This window comes from Dipodomys ordii, unplaced genomic scaffold (assembly GCF_000151885.1).
Source record: "Dipodomys ordii isolate 6190 unplaced genomic scaffold, Dord_2.0 Scaffold1, whole genome shotgun sequence".
Taxonomy (NCBI): Eukaryota; Metazoa; Chordata; class Mammalia; order Rodentia; family Heteromyidae; genus Dipodomys; species Dipodomys ordii.
This window is the reverse complement of record NW_012267217.1, coordinates 6,800,437-6,816,659: the sequence shown is the minus strand read 5'-3', so window position 1 is coordinate 6,816,659 and position 16,223 is coordinate 6,800,437. Positions and strand designations below refer to the sequence as shown.

Sequence of the window (16,223 nt, the reverse complement as noted above, 5' to 3'; positions counted from 1 at the left end):
TTGTGCTTGGCCCTTCAAAAATTGATCAGAGCCATATCATGAGAAAACAGTTTGTAAGCATGCCTTTCTAATGCCCATGTCTGGCTACCTCATAACTGGGCAGGAACTTAAACTTGCAGGGCAGGAACTTGACAATTATCTGTAATAGTAGTAAAAAGATTTTTGTTAAATGTGGGGGATAGTTTAAAACCCTAATCCCCTGTCTGTGCTCAAAGCCTTAACTGACAGTGACTTCTGGGCTGGCACCAGCCACATAAATTCATTTGTTCAGGAAAGGAAAAGTTCTGTGGACTGGAGATCATGTCCCTATTGAGATCTGTCTAAAGGCCTATACAGGTAACTTAGGCTGTTAGGGTCAGTAGAGATAAGGTTCCTCAGCCAAACCAGAGTGCTAAACAGGTCATACTACTGTAGCCCAAGAAAATGTCTGTGCCATTGTTAAAAGTTAAATGTTGTATATGATTTTTAGTTTGGATTAAACTATTGCTCCTAATGCCATCTAATCCTGGCAAACCCTTGGTAAAATAGGCTAAGGTTACAGGATCCTGACTAAATAGGGTCAGTGCCTCTGAGTCAGCATGAAAAAGTTACAGAAGAGGGACCTTTGTCCATCAACTACCCTTTAAGATCAAGGGACCAGTATACAAATGTGGAGACTGCACTTGCAAAGATAGCTATAAGCCCAAGACTTCTATGTCTGCCTAGCAAATCCTAGCCAAAAACAAACAAAAAGTAAAAGCTGTCCAGGGGCCACTGCCTAAAACAGTCTTAAAAATCAGTGGGGTGCCAGCCTACAAAAGTCATTGTACAACCAGAAAAATACTGGGAGATTTTCATCAAAGTCATGCCCTAGCCCTAGGTAGCTTCTTCAACTAGTCTTTGTAGAAATTTGCAGGTAACTCAGCAGGAGGTGTGACAATCCATTGGAGCTGCTGGGAGACACTGTTGCTGCTGCCCACACCTTTGGGTAAACTTCAAGGACAGCCTGACATCTGGAGGAGACTCATCATCAACCATGGTGAAAGTGGACTGGACTCTAGCCTGGCACATGTAGCTGATTCCTGGTGAAAGACTGCTTTGGATCTGCCAAAACTAAGGATTTGGCTGTGGGACATTCTTTCCATGGGACTTAAATTTGTAAATCATACCCTGCCTGACCTGGGAATGAAAAGTTCAAAGTCCCCTGATTATATGGGTATCAACCATATGGAGCCAACTTTAACTGTTACATACTCCTTAAAATAAAGGAGGGAACAGCCCAGGCAAAAATTCAGCTCTCCTACAGAGAAATCAATTATTTGACTTCATGTATATAAGAAGGAGGGAATAAAGTACGGAGGTCAGGTCTGGTCAGTGCCATACTGGCCACAGATGGTAGGGTTTAGCATCTTTTCTTCACGCTGGGGGAAGGGAACACCCTACCACCCAGGTGATGGGTCTGCCCAGATCCCTGGAGGTAGGGGTGAGCACTTGGCTGATAGGTTACTGAACCTGTCAGTCCAGTGCCTGGGACTATGAGTTTCCTGTGGACTTGCCCACTGCCCTAACCTTATATTGGCCTGGACCAGCACAGGTACCATTATGCCCTGCCACATGTGTCTCCAGAGTCTTGTCCTGTATCCTGCCTCTTGGCTCATCTCCCATCCCCATAATGGTGTCCCAATTCAGCTCTCTATCAGACAGTATTGTTGGTATTGTTTTTGTTCTTTCTCTCCTCTCTGGCCTGTTTCCTGTGTTATGTGTATTTGGGGGCTGTAGGCCTTTGTTACAAGGGGCAGCCAGCAGACAGCTAGTGTTGTAATAAAGACTCCAATATTCCATCCTTCAAAAAAAAAAAGACAAAACAAAAAAACAAGACTAGAACACATAAGGAGTCTAAATCAAAACTCACAAGAGGTGGCTGAAATCATGTCAACTTTCAGCTTGACAAAACATAAACCCAGTTATTATGCATAAACAATTCAAAATTAAAGTTTATAATGGAAATGTCAACAAGTCATAACTACTATACATTACTGGTGATGGGTTCCACTATTCTTCAACCAGGCACAGCAGATGTGCACATCTGATAGACAGATTGCTTAGAAAATTAAAGCTATCAGAGCTATAAATAAGGAATACATAAATATGAACACAGCAATGCCAAAGCAGAGACTATTAAAATGAGCCTATAAGATGTGATATGAACACATATGATAGTTCATCATGTAAGCAACTTTCCCCTGACTTATAAAGCTATGGTTCTATAATTCTTTTAAAAAGGAAAAAAAATGCTACACAGCTTCATGTAGTAATCTAACTGGACATTCTTGATGACACTGTAATCTTCAAATTCTTTTGAAGAGCTGAAATCTCATCAGAATTACTCCAGAAAATCAGCTTGTCATATTTTCAGTAGCCTACAACAAAAAGAAAAAAAAATCATTGTTTTTTTTTTTTTATTTAAAATACTGTGGAAAAAAAGGATACCATGGCAGTATATCTGTGAATACTATACTGTATTTAACAAACAACTGTTCTCCCATGTAATAGCCATTTTTATCAGGATCATAAATAACCTTCACTTTATCAAATATACCTACTGAACCTAACACTAAGTTCAGTGTAGAAAACATTGATGGCACATGAAATAATACTTAAGTGTACATGTAGAAAGGCACTATTACTTGAAGGATTAACACACAATAGACCTCGTTCTCAGTCTTCATTGGTTAGTTGTTTTTTGTCCCCCCCCTCCCCACGCTGTCCATCATAGGGCTTGAATTCTGGGCCTGGGTGCTGTCCCTGAGCTCTTCAGCTTCAAGTGAACACTCTACCAATTTAGCCATTGGGCCACTTCTGGTATTCTGGTGGTTAATTGGAGATAAAAGTCTCAAGGACTTTCCTGCCCAGGCTGGCTTAAAACTCCGATCCTCAGATCTCAGTCTCTGGATTAGGAGGATTACAGGCGTGAGCCACAGATGCCCAGCAGTTTCCTATGTTTTATTATAGTATAGAAGGGAATTAATGAAGAAAACCTCCCATGCTATGAGGTGGGGAGAACAAGAGCAAAAGAGAACTTCTGCCTAATCTTGTTCACCTAACTCCTGACTATTATACTCTCTTGGATTACAGTAAAAAGAAACTCCCAGGCATTATATCATTCATCAATGAATGCTGCCTAGTATATTTCTTTTTCTTTGTCAGCTATGAAGCTTGAACTCCATGACTGAGTGCTGTCATTGAGCTCTTTTTGGTCAAGGCTAGTGCTCTATCACTTTTTTTAATTGTAAAGGTCATGTACAGAGGAGTTACAGTTACCTAAGTCAGGTAATGAGTAAATTTCATTTTTTTTTAGGACATTTCTTCTTGAACAGTATGACCCCCTCCATTTTCTCTTAGTTCTCCCTCTCTCCCCATTCCCTCCCAAGTTGTATAGTTAATTTCTAACATATCATTGCTGAATTAGTTCAAACCTTGTCCCACCAACAGTGCCACTTGTAGTTTTCTGGTGGTGGAGATGAGTCTCGTGGACTTTCCTGCTTGGGCTGGCTTTGAACCATGACCCTCAGATCTCAGCCTCCTGAGCAGCTGGGATTAGAGGCATGAGCCACCTGCGCTCAGCTTTACTATGTGTATTTCTATTTTTAGCCTTCCCAAATTATTAATTAATGCCACTATGAAAACAACAGATTTGGGGCTGGGAAGGTGGCTCAGTGGTAGAGAGCACTTGCCTTGCATGCATGAGGCCCTGGGTTGGATTCCTCAGTACCACATAAGCAAAAAGAAAAAAGCCAGAAGTGGCACTGTGGCTCAAGTGGTAGAGCGCTAGCCTTGAGCTGAAGAACTGAGGAACAGTGCCTAGGCCCAGACAGAGTTCAGGCCCTACGACGGACCCCCCCCCCCACAAAAAAAAAAGAAAACAGAAAACAGATTTAATTTTAGAAATGTTAGATTTTCAATATTTATATATTTTTACTTCCTAATTAAAACTTGCTTTTAGTTTAGTCTAAGTACAGTTCTTTTATGAAAATCTTGTGAAATACTGGAAAAATTTAAATACTACAATCTGAAATAAGGCTGAAACTTTTTCTTTGCTGACAATATATGACTTTGTTTCCTACAGTAGAGTCAGCTCACAGACCCATTCTCGACAAGCTTTTCCTTCCCCTGAACTTACTACTTAAGAGAATTAAAGATTTTGGAAAAGTCTATTGTTCCAAAGCATTTATAATTTCTATCTTTGTAGCTTCTGATAAAAAAAAGTTTTAGCTATGTACCCTGTAGGCACTGTTTATCTCCTTAGCCTCATTCTCAGTATTCCCTATTCAGAGACTTGAAATTACATAGTTTCAGTTTAAAACAGCATATCTTAATTCAAATACAATTTGTCTTGTCTAACTCTATTTTCATATCAACTGTAGAGAGTCTCTAGTAGATATGAAGCAAGTAGTCTCATTCTGATTCATTCGTATTATAAAACTGCAGAACTTTCTATCTAAAAGTGATGCAGAAACATTGTAGAAATCTAAAGCTAGGAGTTCACAATTTACAAGGATTAGCCCAGATCCTTTAGTGGTTCTCTCCTCTTTCTTTCTCCTCAGGGCAATAGTTGGGAGGATGGGTAGAAGCATGAGATTTATTTAATCATTCCTTCTTCAACGCCAATATCCTAATGTTAGAAATGTTCCTATACAATGAGCAATAAATCACAAATGTACCCTAAAGTTCTAGTAATCATTCAAGGATATCCACAATATAAAAAGGACAAGGCTTAGGTCACAAGAATATGCCAGTTACAGTATAATTCAAAGTATCACTGCACTAAAAAAAGATGCTGAAATGGTTTTTTGGATGTATATATATCTATATGCATAAATTATAATACACAAAATTATATATGTACATGTGTATATAAAATTTTGAAAAATTCTGGACAAAACTTGCTTGTGCTTCTCCATGTTGTTGGGGACAGATGACAGCCACATATCATTGCAGTCACTCATTATTTTCCCACAGTAGCTAGGATAACAGGCTTGAGCCACTACATGCCCATATTAGCCTTTATCCACAATCCCCCTATACCTTACCTCCCAAGGTGCTAGAGTGCAGGCTTGATCCACCATGACCAGCTATTTCTTTTTATTTTTCTTACCAGAATTATGAGAGAATACTGACCCAAAGATTTACCTAGGTCACAAAGTCCATGACTATTTCACTCCCAGTAACCATCCTTTCCTAAATAGCTGGCTCACATAGTCTTTATTTCTGTAGGAAGAAACAATATTTAAGTCACTAACTCTGAAGTTAGACAACTCTCATTAAAAAACTAGCTCAACTATTTACTTAAGTACTTGGGGTAAGTCAGCCATCACACAGTTCAGTTTCTTACCAGCACACTACTATTAACAGTAGTAATACACAGCCCTGTGAGACTAGACCTGTAGGGTTTAGCACAAGGAAAAGGGCTCATGCAAATATTAGTTATGTTAACTAGCCAGTTCTTCCTGCTATGACAGCCATAAGTAGGAGTTTAGAAAAGGCAGATGATGAAAAATGAGCCAGGGATTTGAAACATGATACCTACAAAAAGGGATGGCCAACCAAACAGACACATGGCTTCCTTCAGAAAAGTTTCCTAACATCCCTCAATTTCAGAAGGAAGCAGCTGGACAACTACCATATCACTGTTTTTCATAGAGATGGAGGGAAAACATTTACAGTGGGAAAAGTTTAACAGGTACCGATAACTAAATATGCTCACAACTAGTTTCAGCTCAAAAACAAATTCACTTTGCTGACCAGCCTGCTTTCAGTTATTCCATCTTTTCCCTGTCCTCCCTTTCCTATCACTTCCCTCCTCTCCCTTCATCTCCTTTCTTTTTGGCATCAATTGGACCTCAAACGCTACGGATCTATGACTGAGCCATTCTCTAATGCCAAGTTATTCTTTTATAGTGGTGTTTGTTTTTTTTTCTTTTGGTCAGTAGTGGGTCTTGAACTCAGGGCCTGGGCACTGTCCCTGAGCAATTTTGCTCAAAGCCAGTGCTCTATCACTTCAAGACACTGCGCCACTTCCAGTTATCTGGTAGTTAACTAGAGATAAGTCTAACAGACTTCTCTGACCAGGTTGGTTTGAACTGTGATCTTCAGATCTCAGCCTCCTGAGTAACTAGGACTACAACAAGTGTGAGCCACCAGCACCCATCAAAGTTATACAATTTTTAAAATGACATTTTTCTCTTTTCTTTCTGTTTGTCTTCTTTCCTTCTCCCCATGTTAGGGAAATCAAGTTTAGCTTATACAACTGAAGGCAAGATCATCACATTCCTCTCCTCATCATACTAAGCACAGAAGTTAGGGGACATTCAGGACAGCCAGGTATACAATTCTGCATTAACATCAGTACACAGGAGATAAGCAGACCCAAGGCTCCTACATGGCCTGAAATCATGCCTCAGCACATACAATCAGAAGCCCACACGTCTGGACATTTCTAAAAAAAATACAAAGACCTTCACTGATCAAGATGTACCATACACATAAACTACATGCTGACTTGAAATCCCTCTGTATATATATGGTCCATGGTAGTCACTTCTGTGATCTAATCACATGCCACAAAGCCCTGGTCTTCAGAATTCCCAATGCCAGATAGCTTAATCTTGTTAAGCTATTCTTTTACAAAACTTCATCATTAATCATTTTCTAAACACAAGTATCTTTATTTTGAATGAACTAATTCATGAATCTCTAACCTTGAGTGCTTCAGAGGCCTTGCGAAGCTCCTTAATAACAGATGATAAGGCTTCTGGGTTAATTCCTTGTTCACAAAGCCGTACACAAATAGACAGGGTTTCCATATCTAAACCAGTATTCAAAATTCTTGAAATCTCAAGAAGAACTGAAAAAAAGATATGAAGAACTTTTAAAAATCTTACAATATTGAAATATGCACACCGTCCATTTGTTTTTAACTCCTATATGCCGACTCAACATCAAGGACTTTGCATATCTCAGGATTTAAAAAGCAGCACACAATGTTGCCTTCAAGTTTTAGAAACTTAATCTCTCTTCACATAGCTGCCTTTTATACTGTACATATTACTCATTTAATACCAGGACTGTTCTAAATATTTCCTAATTTTAATAATAGTGCTATTTAATAATATTTAATAATAGCACTTAATTAGCTGCATAAAACATCTTCTTACAGAAACACCATGGTTACCTACTCTATTTTAAGAGTAGGATAAGTTTCCAGAACTGCTTAGTGAGTAATACATACTTTTAAAGTTTTGCGTGTTTGGAAAGTTTTACAACAACTTAATCATATGTGTTTAATAATAAAAATGAAACTTCATTCTTAAATTATACATTTTAATGTTGTTCTTAAAAGGATTTACCTTGATATGAGAGAGAAAATATTAACAAAGACAACTATGCTAGCAAACTGATTTTCCAGGAATCTCTTCTATTACAGGATATAAACACAGTGATTCTGTTGTAATGGTGGCTTTTTCTCAGAACTATATTCACTAGTATTATCTTTCTTCACCTGAAAGTTTATTTCCCTAACTCCTATACGTGAGCTCCCATAAACAAGCTATTCTTTACTCAATTTTTAAGATACCACATTTATCACAGTAAAATATCATACAGACCTGTACCATATTTTGTACCAGAGCAAACATTTTTAATTACTAACTTTATATATATAAAGATTCCTGTTACATTTCATGTATCCAAGCACTTTTAATCTGAGTGAGCTTACAAGTTTAATCCATCTCAAAACAAATTTCATCTGTATTTCTATTGGAGTTGTATGAAGAAGTTCATATTATTTTGGGAAGAACAGATGTTAACAATATTTAGTCACCCTGTACTTAAGTCCTGAAATTTTATGCCATCCATGATATTCAAGCCACTTTCCTCTTCTCATATTAGACATTTATCTTCATCTCTGTGAGCATGGTTTGTTGAAATGCCTTCCATGTTTCTGTTCTTTTTGAACATATGGAAGGCAGTTTATTGCTCTTATCTAATTCTAATGTCATTTTTATGTCATAACTGGATGATTTTTTTTTCCTCATCATGGGCCATATTTTGTCCTGCTCTGCACATCTGATAACCTTCCGTTATAAGCCAGACATAAAATTTACTTTGTTAGGTGTTATTTTTGCACTTTTAAATATAATCTTGTAAACTTCTTTTCAAGACAGTTATAATATTTAAAAGCATATGCATATTACTTTTGTTTTGTTTTTTTGTCGGTCGTGGGGCTTGAACTCTGGGCCTGGGCGCTGTCCCTCAGCTCTTCAGCTCAAGGCGAGCGCTCTACCACTTGAGATACAGCGCCACTTCCGGTTTTCTGGTGGTTTATTGGAGATAGGAGTCTCACCGTCTCTCCTGCCCGGGCTGGCTTTGAACCGCAATCCTCAGATCTCAGCCTCCTGAGTAGCTAGGATTACAGGCGTGAGCCACCAGCGCCCGGCTTACTTTTGTTTTTAATTCATATATTCCTACACAACATCAAGGAATTAGCACAGCTTAGGATCTAGAAATCAGCACCCCAAATGCTGTAACTTCCAAGTACTCCTATCTAATGTCTTATCAATTAGGTTTTCTATTCTGGCCTGGTGCAATGCACTATTCTCAGTACTATGTGAGCATGTACTGTTCTCTAACCTTCTGGATAACTGTTTCCTTAGTTTTCTGGGTATTTTTCACACATGTGTACCAATCAATGCTCTGAACATCCAAGAGAGATTCTTCTACATATCTTCAGAATTCCCAGGGAAGTTCTCTCCTAGGTATTCTGTGCAGTGATCTTGGTCTCTCAAACTCTATCTGGTTTGTCCTGGCTGCACTGAGGCCTAGAATCACTGAAAGCAATGATCTGAGGCAATGAAGAGTTCACTTCATTTATTTCTGTTCCTCGGGGATTACAGTTTGATGCCCAATACCAGGTGTCTTAAAAACCTTTGTTCTGTATATTTCACACACTCCCTCCCCTCAAAATGTGTCAACCCAGTTACCATTGCTCCATCCTGGCTGGAAAGTAGTCATTCTCATTTTCAATTCTTCAGTATAATTTACTAATACTTGATTTGCTACAGTAGCCAGTCTGTTATCCCTGTAACCTGAAAAATTTATTTCAGCAACTGTGTTTTAAGACTTCAATTTCTAGCCCCATAATCACTTGTTCTTGTTTCACAAGAACATGTGAATGGATATATTGAGGATGGTGCTTGATACAGAGATAACTCAATAAAACGGCTGACTAAGCCTGGTATTAGTGGCTCACGCCTATAATCCTAGCTACTCAGGAAGCTGAGATCTGAGGATAAAGGCTCAAAGCCAGGCCAGGCAGTTAAGTCCATGAAACTCTTATCTCCGATAAACAACAACTTCTACTACTACTACTACTACTACTACTACCACCACTACCATTACCACCACTACCACCTCCAAAAGAAAAAAAGCCAGAATGGGCTGGGAAGGTGGCTCAGTGGTAGAGTGCTTGCCTTGCATGCAAGAAGCCCTGGGTTTGATTCCTCAGCACCACATAACACATAAGCAGAAAAAGCCGGAAGTGGTGCTGTGCTCAACTGGTAGAGCGCTAGCCTTGAGCTGAAGAGCTGAGGGACAGTGCCCAGGCCAGAGTTCCGGCCCCACGGCAAAAAAAAAAAAAAAAAAAAAGCCAGAAGTGAAGCTATGGCTCAAGTAATAGAACACTAGCTTTGAGCAACAAAACTCAGGGGCAGTGCCCAGGTCCTAAGTTCAAGTCTCAGGAACAGCAGCAAAAAAAAAAAAAAAAGAAAAACAAAGGGCTACCTATTATTCTTTCTCTTTTTCAGGTTCCAGGTTAGCTGTTTGCTTTTCTTCTCTCGAAGGTGTGATTCTTCACTGAAAACTGATCTTGAGCAGAAAATTTTTCTCCGATGTCCTAGACTGTTGACATGTTCTTAGCAAGCTAAGTCTCAATCTGGCCTCAGCCCTCTGGTTCAGCCCTCAGCCCTCTGTAGTATGTTGGCCTTATACTACTAAACACATGAATGGTGCTTCTCCATCTCTGGCAGTGGCAGATGGCACACTGCTGACCCCAGGTTCATTCACGCAGGGCAGAATGCTTCGTCAAGTTCTATTCCTAATTCCCTGCTGTGGTTCCCATCTGCTTTCTTTTGAGGATATCTTGCTCTTTCTAATCAATGGAAACTTCCTTTTCTTATTTTTGAACGTAGCTATGCCAATAATTACATTGTATATTATTTCCTATCATGTTATATGCTTTGAATATAAATTTTCACCAAGTGTTCAACTGACCATAATAAAAATTCACTTTAACTTTTATTTTCATATATGATTCTACTTCATCTGTTCTAAATGGTTATCATTGCTATCTTGAGGCTTTACATATTTTTAGCTTATTGCCAGCACTGTAACAAATCTGACTGAAGCTTTTAATGATGTTTCAATTGATTCTCTCTAGCTTTTCATCTACAAGTAACAGTTTAATTTCCTTTTCAATAATAGATTTTCTTATGTCATGCTATGCACCGAATTCCTTAAATAGACATTTTAAAGAAAAGAGTGAAAAGCAGATATTTCCGAATTTATTTGGAATGTGCTTAACATAGCATTAAACACGTTGGCTTCATATAGGTATCTTTCATTTTGTTAATATACCATTTTCTTGCTAAGACTGTTTTTTAAATCAGGAAAACTGTTGAGTCTTATTAATAGCTTTTCTTCAGTTATATTAACAGATTAATTAGCTAAAGAACAATGATCTAGAACATCTTTACTTATACAGAAAGCAAGCCCACGTTTTAACTAAGGGAAGATGCTATCCTACTTCTCTGTAAACACCCTGAGAAATGGTCAGGGGAAGGGTATTACATTCATGGCCTGACACTCTTGGTTTTCAGAAGGATAGATAAGCTTAGGGGCCATGATGAACTATACTATACTCTATTCACTTCCAAGATAAAATTTAAAAAGACAATGTGGCTTTCTTTTGATACTCTTCTTGAAACCCAGTAACCAAGGACCAGGAAATCATGTACAGACAAGTGCTTGTGGAGGGCTACCTGACAGCCAGCCTACACTAGCAGATATTTGAGTGAGGAGAATGAAGTGACTCCACTCAGCTACTGTCTAACTGAACAGGTAAGGGCTTAATATATAGACCATGAGATGTGTTTTTTATTGTTTCCTGGTTGCTGTTGGCTTTTTGTTTTGTTTTTCTGCCAGTCCTGGGGCTTGAACTCAGGGCCTGGGTACTGTCCCTGAGCTTCTTTTGCTCAAGGCTAGCACTCTACTACTTGAGGCACAGTGCCACTTCCAGCTCTTTCTGTTAATGTGGTACTGAGGAATCTAACCCAGGGCTTCATGAATGCTAGGCAAGTACTCTTCCTCTAAGCCCCATTCGCAGCACTTTGAGCCTACTTTCCAATTGGTATATACACACTTACACACATACATTCTATGCCTATTTATGCTAGTGCTGGAAAGATAACTGTGAAAAAAAATTATGGTCCAAGTCCTCAAATATTAAAACTGAGTAAAGATAGATAAGAACAGATTCCAATGATTTGGCTGTGTTCCCCAACGTTCATATCCCCAATAAAACAACACCGAAACACAGGCATTAGGGGAGGTCATTAGGGAACAGGGATTTGTCCTCATTAACATTATCTTAGGAGTGGGTTAGTTATCCCTGAAAAAAGATTAATCTGGTCTCCTTTCCTCTCATTTTCTTGTGTACATGTGGCTCTTGGCATTTCACCTTCCACAAGATGCAATAGGACCTTGACAAACACATAGCATTCATAACTAAAAAAATGAATGTATGTTTTTTAAATAAATTACCCAGTCTATTCTGTAATAGTAGCACAAAACAGACTGAGATTTCAGTTTTAAGTAAGCACAATAAAGAAAAAGAATTATATACTTCTGAAGCAAATCATAAAGGGTACCTTACTAGCCGGGCTCAGGTGCCTGTAATTCTACTCAGGAGGCTAAGATTTGAGGATTGCAACACCAGCCTGGACAGAAAGTCCCTGAGACTCTGATCTCCAACAAACCATGAGAAAACTGAAAGTGGTGCTGTGGTTCAAGTGACAGAGCATTAGCCTTGAGCTGAAGGGCTCAGGGACAGCGCCCAGGCCCAGAGTTCAAGCCCCACGACTGACCAAAAAAGGGGGGGGGCAACTTATCAACTTTAGAAGGATGCTATGTTGGAGAAAGAATTGTCTGAAGAAGTGACAACCTTACACTTCAAGGATGAGCAGAAATCAACTTGAGGCAGAAGGAAGAGATGGGTGAATGATAGTAAACAACATACTTCCCATTTGGAAAATGCACACTGTTAATGTGAAGGTAACGTTAATTAAGTTGATGGTTGAATATAAAACAGGAAGAGTGAAAATTGTCAATCTATAAAGCCCTATTACAGAGTTTAGAACTTGGAAAACTATTGGAAGATATAAAAAGCAGAATGTAACAAGATCAATCAGATAAACACTTGAAGAGTCTTTGGCGGACTATGGACTAGATCTTAAAAAAGAGTAGAGTATATACATGTTGAATGCATTATATTATTGCGATTTCAGCGAGAGACTGAGGAATAGAATACCCAGGAGATATTAAGATAGGTGGTTTAAAATGAGATGACAAAACTAGAGTTAATATCCAGATTTCCTTCTCAAGTGAGCAACTGGATTGATGATACTTAACTATTTCACTGGCTCTGCCTTATAGTGCTAGTTAAATGCTCTTCTTTTCTCTATAATGGATTTTATAAGCTGGTACTATGTTGAAATCTCTGGGAAGGAACAGCTGTCATAAATTTAATTACAAGAAGTAAAATAAGGCTGGGACTGTGGCTTAGGGGTAGAGTGCTTGCCTCGCATGCATGAAGCCCTGGGTTTGATTCCTCAGTACCACATGCACAGAAAAAGCCAGAAGTAGTGCTGTGCGCTCAAGTGGTAGAATGCTAGCCTTGAGAAAAACAAGCTCAGGGACAGCGCCCGGGCCCTGAGTTCAAGCCTCAGGACTGGCAAAAAAAAAAGTAAAATTAAAATTAGAGGAAGTAAATTTAGAACTAAATCATAAGAATTTTAGAATATAAGGCAATTAAAAATTATGAAGCTATTATTAGGAATTTTAACTTCAAAATGTTGGAAAGCAAAAGAAGTACATTGTGAAACAGAGGTGGCTGTTCTTAAAGGCTTATTTCAAGAGGACATACTAGAGAAAATGTTGAATGCCTAAAATAAGAATAGGGGATATTGTGTTATATGCCTTATGCTAAATACTTACGGAGTAAAGTGTGCAGACAAATTACAAAGTCTACTTGCTTACTCTCACGTGAGAAACTTTTTTTAAACATAATCCTTGTGAAACTTTGTGAAATCCTCTCTGAAAATTTTTTTTAAAATTTAATGTTATTATCAAAGTGATGTACAGAGGGGTTACAGTTACATACAGAAGGCAGTGTATACATTTCTTGTTGAACATTGTTACCCCTCCCTGTTTTCCTCCCATTTTCCCTCCCCACCAATTTGTAAAGTTCGTTTTCAACATACTGTCTTGTCCTCTCTGAAATTTTTTTAAAAGCTTAAATCATTGTTAGCTGACTAATATTCATGGGAAGGAGGAAGAGTATGAGGGAGAATATTCTAGCTCTTTAAGGGAGAAATACGCAAAATTTTAAAAATTTCAACCACCTTTCATGAACTGATTCTAATATACTGAAACCCTATAGATACACCCTTTTTCTTAAAAAAATGTTTTTCTTTGGCTTTTACTTGATTATGGTCTTTTACTCTCTATCATCTTCCTCTTACACCAAATTCAGAAAAAATCTTGATGATCCAACCTATTCAAACTCTTACCTCTCATCTGGACCTCAAGAGGTCCACCAGACATAAAATAGCAATCTTCCACTCAAATAGAATCTTACTGGAAACCTGAAGTATGTTAACTAGTACTCTAAACACAGGTTACAAAAGAAATTGGTTTAAAGTGAGGCCCCATTCTGTTAAAAACAAAAACAGAAACAAAACACTGGTTTCTAAGGAAAAATACAATAATGTTATATACATACAAATTCCTTACATACTTCAGAAAATGTATTCTGCAAAATAAAACTAGTAAGCTGTGAAACATCAAGAAGGATTAAAGAAATAGGTTGGATAAGGAAAACTAGCTAAATGGATACTGCTTAGGTCAAAATGAATAATGGCAGGGCTTGGAATGTGGCTTAGTGGTAGAGTGCTTGCCTAGCATGCATAAAGCCCTGGATTCCATTCCTTAGTAAACAGAAAAAGTGGTGCTGTGGATCAAGTGGTAGGGTGCTAGCTTTGAGTGAAAGCAGCTCAGGGTCAGTGCTCAGGGTCTGAGATCGAGCCACAGGATTGGCACACACGCGTGTGTGCACACGTGAGCGCGTACACACACACACACACACACACACACAGGAATGATGGCAAATAAGAGAAGTGATTCTTTGAAAAAGGAAAGCAACAGCTAGTGAAGAAAATCGAGAAGACTTTATGAGAAGCTCCTAGATGAAGGGGCTATATAAAATGGGAGTCTTCATTGAAAGGAGACACAGCTTGGAAGGCTCACCCTCCTAGTGGAAGGTATCTTACTTTATTTGGAGAGTTATCTTTTAACAGAGGTAAAGCCTGGTGAGGTAACCCCTGGAAACCACAAGAAGGACTGCAATGACTAACATCCCCACCCATACAGATGGAGATAAGTAAAATAAAGACAGAAAGGTACTCGCAGATGGCATGACAACTAATGTCATAAGGAGGAAAAAAAATTCAAAAGCTGGGCGCCAGTGGCTGAAGCCAGTAATCCTAGCTGCTCAGGAAACTGAGATCTGAGGATCATGGTTCCAAGGCAGCTAAGGCAGCTAAGACTAAGACATCCCCGGGAGACTCTTAGCTACAATTAACCACCCGGAAACCGGAAGGCAAAGAACTCAGAGGCAGAGCCCAGGCCCTGAGTTCAAGCCCCACAACGAATCCGCACCCCCTTCTCCCCCCCCGAAAAATCCCAAACCTGATTACTATTGATATACTTTTTTTTGGGGGGGGGTCCGGTCGTGGGGCCTGAACTCTGGGCCTGGGTGCTGTCCCTCAACTCTTCAGCTCAAGGCTAGCGCTCTACCACTTGAGCCACAGCACCACTTCCGGCTTTTTTCTTTTTCTGCTTATGTGGTGCTGTGGAATCGAACCCAGGGCCTCATGCATGCAAGGCAAGCGCTCTACCACTGAGCCACCTTCCCAGCCCCCTGATATACTTTTGATATATCTGGATGTCTTAAATATTCCCAGTAACTCTGGGAGGCATGGTTTTATTTCACAGAAGGAAAAAAAATCTCGAAAGATGTTAAGTGATCCATTCAAGAGGCACAGAGTGACAAGGTCTACATCTACACCTCCACCTCCACCCACTCCAAAACAAAACGAGGGGGGAGAGGATGCCAGGGCGACTCATTCCTCTGCTAGAAACTTAAAACTGCGCCCGGGCGCGGGCAGGCGGCTCCTCAGTACCCGCGCGTGCGCGTGCACGGGCCTGGCCATCCCCGCCCCCCTCCCCCGAAGCGCTCCGCGGCGGCGCGCGCGCGCGCACGCGCGGGAACGCGGCGGCGCGGGAAGAGAGGGGCGGGTCCCGCGAGATCTGGCGCGAAACGCGGGAGCGCGCTCACGGGATGGGGATGGGGATGGGGACGGGGGAGGGGGAGCGGCAGCAGCCCGCAGACGTAGGGTCCCCAGCGCCTCAAAGGATGCGACCGTCGGCGTGGCGGTGCTGGCGGGTCTCCGCTCCAAGACCTTCGAAGATGGCGTGGGACGCGGGCAGGAGAACGCACCTCGCTCCGAGGCACACCCGTCCTGGAGGGGTGCCTGGCCAAGGTAAAAAGGGGGGACGCCGCGACCACTCACCGTCCATGGTCTCCCTCACTGCATTCAGGTTCGCCGCCGCCGCCGCCGCCGCCGCCCCGGCACCGCTGCCGCTAGCCATGGCGGAGGCCGAGGAAGGCGGGAGCAGCGCCTGACCCGGAACTGGAGCGTCTTCCTCTTCTCCCGGGCAACCGCTCGGCGCGTCCCCGCTCACGCCCGCCAGGCTCCGCCCCCTCGTGCCCGTCGCCGGCGTGAGGCTGCGTTGATTTGAATTTCGAGCCTCGCTGCACTGCGCGGAACGTCGAGTGAGGAGTTGGCGTTCGA

At 40.6% G+C, this 16,223-nt stretch overlaps 1 protein-coding gene across 1 annotated transcript; it reads right to left on the bottom strand.

Annotated features, from left to right (window-relative positions):
* Positions 1-1,955: 1,955 nt before the first annotated feature.
* Positions 1,956-16,214, bottom strand: Mzt1 (mitotic spindle organizing protein 1). Its single transcript, XM_013029449.1, has 3 exons — positions 15,942-16,214; positions 6,738-6,883; positions 1,956-2,399 (listed from the first exon to the last, which is right to left on the bottom strand). The coding sequence occupies exons 1-3, from the start codon at positions 16,018-16,020 to the stop codon at positions 2,376-2,378; spliced, it is 249 nt and encodes an 82-aa protein (XP_012884903.1). The 5' UTR covers positions 16,021-16,214; the 3' UTR covers positions 1,956-2,375.
* Between the last annotated feature and the right edge of the window lie 9 nt (positions 16,215-16,223).